The 8900-nt window shown below is 46.3% G+C and overlaps 1 protein-coding gene across 1 annotated transcript; it reads left to right on the top strand.

The window, feature by feature from the left end:
- Positions 1 to 232: 232 nt before the first annotated feature.
- On the top strand, positions 233 to 1213 carry LOC148554338 (uncharacterized). The gene has a single exon (XM_088492732.1). The coding sequence runs from the start codon at positions 233 to 235 to the stop codon at positions 1211 to 1213; it is 981 nt and encodes a 326-aa protein (XP_088348858.1).
- The last annotated feature ends 7687 nt before the right edge of the window (positions 1214 to 8900 follow it).

Raw genomic sequence — 8900 nt, 5'->3', positions numbered from 1 at the left:
TGCGAGAAATATGGTCTGGATGATTTAACTGAGGTAGAAGCAGCCATTGTGGGGTTCCTCCGAGAAGCGTGGGGGAGGGCCCCATACTTGGATACTAAAAAATTTCTCCAGGGGTCGCCGTCCTTTGTCCAGTCACAATTAGGTAGCTTTTTGCGTTTCTTGCTTGTTTCCGACTTGCAATTTCTTTTACCGACTTTGTCTGATTTTGGCTACCAATTTGTTTTTTGTAGAGATGGCAAAGAAAAATGCTCAAGAGTCTTACCAGAGGGTTCAGGAAGCCAAGGCAAAGTCTCGAGCCAGGTCTGGAGGTGTTAGGACGGTTGTCTCTCCCCCTCCTCCTCCTCGGAACGTCGGGACTTCCTCTCGACCTATTGTAATTTCTTCCTCTGCTTCCTCTCTGCCGCCCCCTCCCGTCCGACCTACTCCTGAACCAGAGCCAAAGAAGCGCAAGACCTTAGAGTCTGGCGCTTCTGGTGAGGCGGACGCTCTTGCGTTCGTCCGAAAGAACATCTATCCTCATGCTCGCATGAGTATGGATGATGTTTCTGTTCGGCACTACCTCACTACTGTGGTTGAGGAGAGTCTCAAGACGGCAGGGGTTTGTGGCAAACTCTTGGATATATTTGAGAAGACTCCCATCAGCTCTTTAGGGACGACCTCGAGGGTCGAGGAGCTGGAGGGTAGGCTTCGTATATATCAGGAGCATGAGAGGGAGTTGGAGGGGAAAGTCGCCAAACTGACGGAGGAAAGGGACGGTCTTAGAGAGAAAGGGAAGGAATTGCAGGCCCGATGCAACATGGAGATGGATTTGAGGAAGGCAGCGCAAGCCAGCTACAACAGTTTGTTTGCTGATCTTGTGTCTGTAAAGAACGACTTGCTGAATGCTCGGAAGGCCTACACCGAGTTGGAGGACTCTATTGCGGATGGTGCTGATGAGGCCTGGAGGATCTTCAAGGAACAGGTCGGAGTTATTGCTCCTGACCTGGACCTTTCTCCTTTGGACCCTGATAAGATTGTTGTTGATGGTGCCATCGTGGATCCTCCTGTCCCCATAGTGGAGTCTGAGTCTGATTTAAAGACTCGGGGGCAGAGGATCGTAGAGTCCCCTCCTCGCTCTAAGGACGCTCCGAGTTCCTCTACCATCCTCCCGACTTCCTCTTCAACCCCTGCTCCTGGCGTTCCCCCTGACTCTGCTGGTGGTGATCCTCTTTGAAAAGTGATTTTGGCTATTGGGGCCCGGCCTGTGGGCCCCTCTTTTTTAAACTCTTTATTTATTTGTTTGGTGTTTTGAACAATTTTTTGGCCTTTTAAGGCCGTAAACGAAACACTTTATAATACCCTTTAATAAGGGTTTTGTAGGTTAAAAAATAAGTACCCTTTTTGGATAAGGGTTTTGAGTTACCTTATGTGCGCATGCTTTTTCTGTTCGCGGTTCTTTTGACTCTTTGATCTTTTCTAGGGAAAACCTTTTCTTAGGGGCTTGCCTGCCTTTCTGAATTTCCTTGATTCTCAAGGCAGCCTTACCATTTTTTCGTAGTTTTTCCTTATCTCTTTTTGTTATTCCTAGTACTCAATTTTGTTTTATTGAGCTTTTCGTGACTTAGGCTACTTTTGCGATTCATTTTAACTTTACTCGGCTTCGTTTTCCGACTTATGAGTCGGATTGCTTCCGAGTTTATCATGATCGACTTCTATAGCCTCTTTACACCGACTTGTACCTCGTCGTTTTATCCTGACGACCATCTAGGTCGGTTCATGGGATTTTCACGTTTTGTCGAGCTTAAATCGGTGCGTTTCGTAGAAGGAAAATAAAAAGGGAATTTAAAAGAGATATTTAAAATGAAAAAGATCTTTATTAATTGAGGGGGTACCTTATTGCTACTAAGGGCTTTTGATAATTTATTTCCCTTAGCCCCTACTATGATGCCTCGTTAAAAACCCTTCTCCAGAAAAAACCCTTTGATTCTGGGAAAAAATCATGAAGCTGGGAAAAGAGTACATCAGGGAGTAGAGTTCGCTTTTAGCTGTAGTACCTTTTCATATTACAAGCATGCCATGACCTTGGTAACTCGGTTCCGCCTAAGTCGGTCACCTTATAATAGCCTTTTCCTAAGACCTCCTTGACTTTGTATGGTCCTTTCCAATTAGCAGCGAGTTTTCCCTCCCCCGATTTGTTGATTCCAATGTCGTTTCTGATTAAGACTAAGTCGTCAGGGGTGAAACTCCTTCGAATGACTTTTTTGTTGTACCTTGTAGTCATCCTTTGTTTCAACGCTGCTTCTCTTATCTGAGCTTCTTCTCGGACTTCAGGGAGCAAGTCGAGTTCTTCTTTGTGCCCCTGTATATTCCTGATCTCATCGTGGAAAATCACTCTCGGGCTTTGCTCATTGACCTCTATTGGGATCATGGCTTCTACGCCATAGACTAGTCGGAAGGGTGTTTCTCCAGTGGCGGATTGGGGGGTTGTTCTGTAAGCCCATAGTACTTGCTGGAGCTCTTCAGCCCAAGCTCCTTTCGCATCTTGTAATCTTTTCTTCAGTCCGGCCAGTATGACTTTGTTGGCTGCTTCAGCTTGCCCATTGGCTTGTGGGTGTTCCACCGAGGTGAACTGGTGTTTTATTTTCATGCTGGCTACCAGGCTTCTAAAGGTGGAGTCCGTGAACTGGGTTCCATTGTCTGTGGTGATGGAGTAAGGTATCCCATACCTTGTGATGATATTTTTGTAGAGGAACCTCCGACTTCTTTGTGCAGTGATGGTGGCCAGTGGTTCTGCTTCTATCTACTTTGTGAAGTAATCTATTCCCACTATTAGGTATTTGACTTGTCCTGGCGCCTGGGGAAAAGGACCTAACAAATCCATTCCCCATTTTGCAAAGGGCCATGGAGAAGTGATACTAATGAGCTCTTCTGGGGGAGCCACGTGGAAATTTGCATGCATTTGACATGGCTGGCACTTTTTCGCAAATTCTGTGGCATCTTTCTGTAAGGTTGACCAGTAGAATCCTGCTCGGATCACTTTCCTGGCCAATGACCTGGCTCCGAGATGATTCCCGCAGATTCCACTATGTACCTCTTCCAACACCTCGGTGGTTTTTGAGGTCGGCACACACTTTAGCAATGGTGTTGATATCCCCCTTCTATAGAGAACATTTTTCACCAAGGTATAGTGTTGTGCTTCCCTTCGGATTTTTCGGGCTTCTTTTTCCTCCTTAGGGAGGATGTCGAATTTTAGGTATTCGACTAAGGGGTTCATCCATCCGAGGTTCAATCCGACCACTTCAAGGACTTCTAGTGTGTCTTCCATTTTTACCACTGAAGGTTCCTGGAGAGTCTCTTGAATCAGGCTTTTGTTATTTCCTCCTGGCTTGGTACTTGCTAGCTTGGATAGGGCGTCTGCTCTGCTGTTTAGATCCCGAGTTATGTGCTTCACCTCGGTTTCTGCAAAGCGCCCCAGGAGCTCCGAAGCTTTCTCCAAGTACCTTTTCATAGTTGGGTCTTTTGCCTGATATTCCCCACTTATTTGGGAGGTCACCACTTGGGAGTCGCTGTATATCATCACTTTCGTAGCACCGACTTCTTCAGCCAGCTTCAATCCTGCGATCAAGGCTTCGTATTCGGCCTGATTATTTGAAGCTGGGAATTCGAACTTGAGGGAAACTTCTATCTGGGTTCCCCTTTCGTCTACCAATATTATGCCTGCGCCGCTTCCTGCTTTATTGGAGGATCCATCCACATAGAGTTCCCAGGTAGTCGGTTTGTCCTCTTGATCCCCTGCATATTCAGCAACGAAGTCGGCGAGGCACTGGGCTTTAATCGCCGTCCGTGTTTCATACTTTAAGTCGAACTCGGAGAGCTCTATTGCCCATTGTACCATTCTTCCTGCAATATCCGTTTTTTGGAGGATCTGCTTCATGGGTTGGTTCGTGCGGACTCTTATTGTGTGAGCCTGAAAGTAAGGTCGTAGCCTTCGAGAGGCTATTACTAAGGAGTAGGCGAACTTTTCTAATTTGTGGTACCTTAGCTCAGGGCCTTGTAGAACTTTACTGATGAAGTAGATTGGGTGTTGCCTGACCTCCTCTTCTCTTATCAAGGCTGCTGAGACAGCCCTGTCTGCCACGGAGAGGTATAGGATGAGGTCTTTTCCGGCTATAGGTCGGGTCAAGATAGGAGGCTGGCTCAAAAACTTTTTGAACTCCTGGAACGCCTCCTCGCATTCGGGAGTCCACTCAAACTGATGCCCCTTTCTCAGTAGAGAGAACAGCGGAAGGGATCTTAGTGCTGATCCTGCCAAAAATCTGGAGAGAGCTGCTAGTCGGCCATTCAGCTGTTGGACCTCTCTCAAACAAGTCGGGCTTTTCATCTCTAGGATAGCTCTACACTTGTCGGGATTGGCTTCAATCCCTCTTTGTGTTAGCATGAATCCTAGAAATTTTCCTGCCTCCACTGCGAAGGCGCACTTTGCGGGATTTAGTCTCATCCCGTGCAATCTTATGGTGTCAAAGACTTGTGAGAGGTCAGACAAGAGGTCGACTTCCTTCTTGGTCTTTACCAACATATCATCGACGTATACTTCCATTAAGTTTCCTAAGTGAGGGGAAAACACCTTGTTCATCAGCCTCTGATATGTGGCCCCTGCATTTTTCAATCCAAATGGCATGACCACGTAGCAAAAGTTAGCTCTGGGCGTGATGAATGATGTTTTTTCCTGGTCTGGTTCATACATCGGGATTTGGTTATATCCCGAGTAGGCGTCCATAAACGACAAGTATTGATAACCCGAGCTAGAGTCTACTAGGGCATCAATGCTTGGTAGTGGATAAGGGTCCTTGGGACATGCCTTATTTAAGTCGGTATAGTCGACGCACATTCTCCATTTGCCATTTTGTTTTTTGACTAGCACTACATTGGCTAGCCATGTTGGGTATTTAACTTCTCTAATGAAGCCGGCTTCTAGGAGCGCCTGCACTTGCTCTTCTACTACTAGGGCTCGTTCTGGGCCGAGCTTGCGTCTTCTTTGTTGCACAGGTCGGGACCCTGAGTAGACCGAGAGCTTGTGAGACATGAGTTTGGGATCTATCCCAGGCATGTCGGAGGCCTTCCAGGCGAAGAGATCGGAGTTATCTCTTAGGAGTTTAGTCAACCCTTGCCTTAGGGTTTCCCTTAGGTTGGCTCCTATGTGAGTATTTTTCCCTTCCTCTTCGCCGACCTGAATCTCCTCGGTTTTTCCTCCGGGCTGGGGTCGCAGTTCTTCTTTAATCCTTGCTCCACCGAGCTCTATTGTGTGAACTTCTTTGCCTTTTCCTCTCAGGTTTAGGCTTTCATTGTAGCACTTTCTTGCCAGCTTCTGATCTCCCCTCACCGTTGCTATCCCTGCTGGGGTCGGGAATTTCATGCAAAGGTGGGGTGTCGATACCACCGCTCCGAGTCGATTAAGGGTAGTCCTGCCGATTAAAGCGTTATAGGCCGACCCTACGTCGATGACTATGAAGTCTATACTCAGAGTCTTTGATTTCTCCCCCTTTCCAAAGGTGGTGTGGAGGGGCAAAAATCCTAGTGGCTTTATTGGCGTGTCACCTAATCCGTACAAGGTGTCGGGGTAGGCTCTCAACTCTTTCTCATCTAAACCTAGCTTGTCGAAGGCGGGCTTGAATAGGATGTCCGCCGAGCTTCCTTGGTCTACTAGTGTTCTGTGTAGATGGGCATTTGCCAGGATCATGGTGATTACCACTGGGTCGTCGTGCCCAGGGATTATTCCTCGCCCATCTTCCTTTGTGAATGAAATGGTTGGGAGGTCGGAGGACCCCTCTTCAACCTGGTACACTCTCTTGAGGTGTCTCTTACGAGAGGATTTCGTGAGTCCCCCTCCCGCAAACCCTCCTGAGATCATATGGATATGTCTTTCCGGAGTTTGTGGTGGTGGGTCTCTTTTGTCCATATCATCTCGCTTTCTTTTTCCATGACTGTCTGACCTTTCTATGAGATATCTGTCAAGCCGACCTTCTCTGGCCAGCTTTTCTATCACATTTTTAAGGTCGTAACAGTCGTTTGTAGAGTGCCCATATATCTTATGGTACTCACAGTAATCCCCGCGGCTCCCCCCTTTTTTATTCTTAATGGGTCTGGGGGGAGGCAGCCTTTCGGTATTGCAAATTTCTCTGTATACATCCACTACAGGGACTTTCAATGGAGTATAAGAGTGATATTTTCTTGGCCTATCAAGGCCGAGCTCTTCCTTCTTCTTCGCTTCCCTCTCCCTCTCTTTCGTTGAGGGAGGGTGCCCGAGTCGCAAACTTGGGTCTCTTAGCCTAGCGTTTTCTTCCATATTGATGTACTTTTCGGCTCTTTCTTGTACATCATTTAAAGAGGCGGGGTGTCTTTTTGATATGGACTGTGAGAAGGGACCTTCTCTAAGACCATTGACTAGCCCCATGATGACTGCTTCGGTGGGCAGGTCTTGAATCTCCAAACATGCTTTGTTGAACCTTTCCATATAGGCCCGTAAGGACTCTCCGACCTCCTGTTTTATTCCCAGGAGACTTGGTGCGTGCTTTACTTTGTCCTTCTGGATGGAGAACCTCATCAAGAACTTCCTTGAGAGGTCTTCAAAACTGGTAATTGACCTCGGAGGGAGGCTATCGAACCACTTCATCGCTGCTTTTGACAAGGTTGTCGGAAAAGCTTTGCATCGCGTAGCGTCAGAAGCGTCGGTCAGATACATCCGACTTTTAAAGTTGCTCAGATGATGCTTTGGATCGGTGGTTCCATCGTAGAGGTCCATATCGGGGCTTCTAAAGTTTCTCGAAACTTTTGCCCTCATTATGTCCTCACTAAACGGATCTTTCTCTCCTAAGGGAGAATCTTCTCTATCGCCGTAGGAATTCCGACCTTTGAGGGAGGATTCTAACTTTAAGAGTTTTCTTTCTAACTCTTTTCGTCGCTCCATCTCCTCTTTTAGGTTCTTTTCGGCTTCCTTTTGTCATTCCCGCTCCTGTTCTAGCTGCTCGAGGCGGCTATGGATTAGTCCCATAAGCTCGCTAGCGGGAGGGGGTCCTTCCTTTTCTGATTCGCGCCCCTCCGAGGAGTTCGTCTTCGGATTTTTGATTCCGGAGGTGCCTTCCTTATTTTGATCATTGGCTTCCTGGTGGAGGTTCTGATCTGCTTCATTGTTTCCAATGTTCAAATTCTCTTGATCAGAATCTGTCTCCACATGGCCTTCTTCAGGGGATCTTTCCGCCATCACTGGTTAATCTCTCGGTTCCCCGGCAACGGCGCCAATGTTACGTTGGGTAACCAGAGATTGGTGGGCCGGATGACGTTGGTAGGCCCAAACGTGTGAGGGAGGAGACTATCGCGTTTGCCTGAAACTCGGTGTTCCTCCGTCCGACTTGTACGTGTAAAAGAATGGGGGGTGGTACCTGCAAAGACACTCCGATGCCTAAGTTAGCAAGGGTGTAAGCAAGTTTAGAATGTATTGGACTTAGTGATACCTGAGGGGTGTCAGGGTATTTATAGTGGTGAACCAATAACCACCGCTGAAGTAGTGCCACCTTTCTAGGGTGTTAACCGTCCCTTTATCTTAGGGAAGTTAAGATATAGCTCGTGGAAGTGGTTAGAGAGATTCTAGGGACAGTTACTCATTCAAGTGAGTGCTTATCTGCCAGCTAACCCTCGTTCCCGACTTCCTTGGAGCAGGTCGTGCCCGGTACCGACTTCTGGGGGTGAAGGCTGGTACTGGGTGAGGACCAACCCTTTGGGCTAGGCCTTTCGCTTGGGTCCTGGACCTTTATTGTTGGGCCAGGGTATGAACAAATACATTAGGGGAAAATAAAATAAAATTTAGATACATTGGTTGAAGTTGAGGAAGGTCCTTTTTTTTAACAATGCAATGCAGTATACTTTAAGAAAAATATTATGTGTTTAGTATTTTTTTTTTATATTTGAAGTAATATTAATTCATTTTTATTTTTTTCTACTAAAGATTTTACCTTCTAACATTTTCATATTTTTATAGTGTCAAAATATCTATTCAAAATAAAGTAAATTTGCTAAAAACTATCAATTTCTAATATTAACATGGACTTTTTAATTTAAATAAATATCGAGTTTTTTTAAGGTTGAGGACATTTTCGTAAGAAGTGAAGCTAATCTGGTTTCTTTTTTTATCCACGAAATGAAATCATTAAGGCTGTGTGTTGTGTTTAGTTTTGAGAATAGGACAAGATAAGATAATGAGAATAAAATAGAGTAAACACCCAACTTGGTCCCTGTCCAATTCAAATTAGGACAAGGCGATCCCTCACCAAAAAAGTAACCCACGCCGGTCCCTGTCTATGCATAAAATAACTCATCGTGTCCTCTCTCGTGTATCCCCCGTCCATAGTTGACGGAAAAGTCTGATGTGGCACTTACCGGCGCTGATCTGGCAGTTAGTTCAGAGTTAAGTGCCAACATGGATTAGGGTAAATGGACATGGGTCGATTTGTCCCCATGTCACATTCGAAAACGACGCTATTGCTAGGTTAAGAAGGAGCAAACGTCATTCTCACCCTGATAACTCCCCAAGCCCTAACTCATATCTACAGAATAACCAAAACCCCTCAACCTTCTTCGCGCGATAGGACAGAGCGTGGTGGAAGTAGCAAGTGTTGGTGCTGACAAGGGTGCTGACAAGGCCGCCAGGAATGACTCGGAGGACTCCTTTAACTCCGCACTTGACGGAGTCACTGACGTCGTGCAGTGGAGGCAGCTTGTGTCGGCATCCAGGTTAGTAACGAATTTGGGCATGTAAAACATTATTGTAATCCAATCTCTGTTCCTAAATTGTATGTTGGTGTTGCAGTGTTAAGTAGGTTGAAATGGGTTGCCTGGTTGTTTATTTTTAAAAATGTTGTGGACGTGAA

The sequence above is a fragment of the Arachis ipaensis genome, chromosome B7 (genome assembly GCF_059453495.1).
Source record: "Arachis ipaensis isolate K30076 ecotype BB chromosome B7, ASM5945349v1, whole genome shotgun sequence".
Classification (NCBI taxonomy): domain Eukaryota; kingdom Viridiplantae; phylum Streptophyta; class Magnoliopsida; order Fabales; family Fabaceae; genus Arachis; species Arachis ipaensis.
The sequence above is the reverse complement of the archived record's forward strand: the minus strand, read 5'-3'. Positions and strand labels throughout refer to the sequence as shown.

Excerpts from the sequence above, each read along its gene's own strand:
- LOC148554338 (XM_088492732.1), top strand. The coding sequence starts at position 233 with ATGGCAAAGAAAAATGCTCAAGAGTCTTACCAGAGGGTTCAGGAAGCC.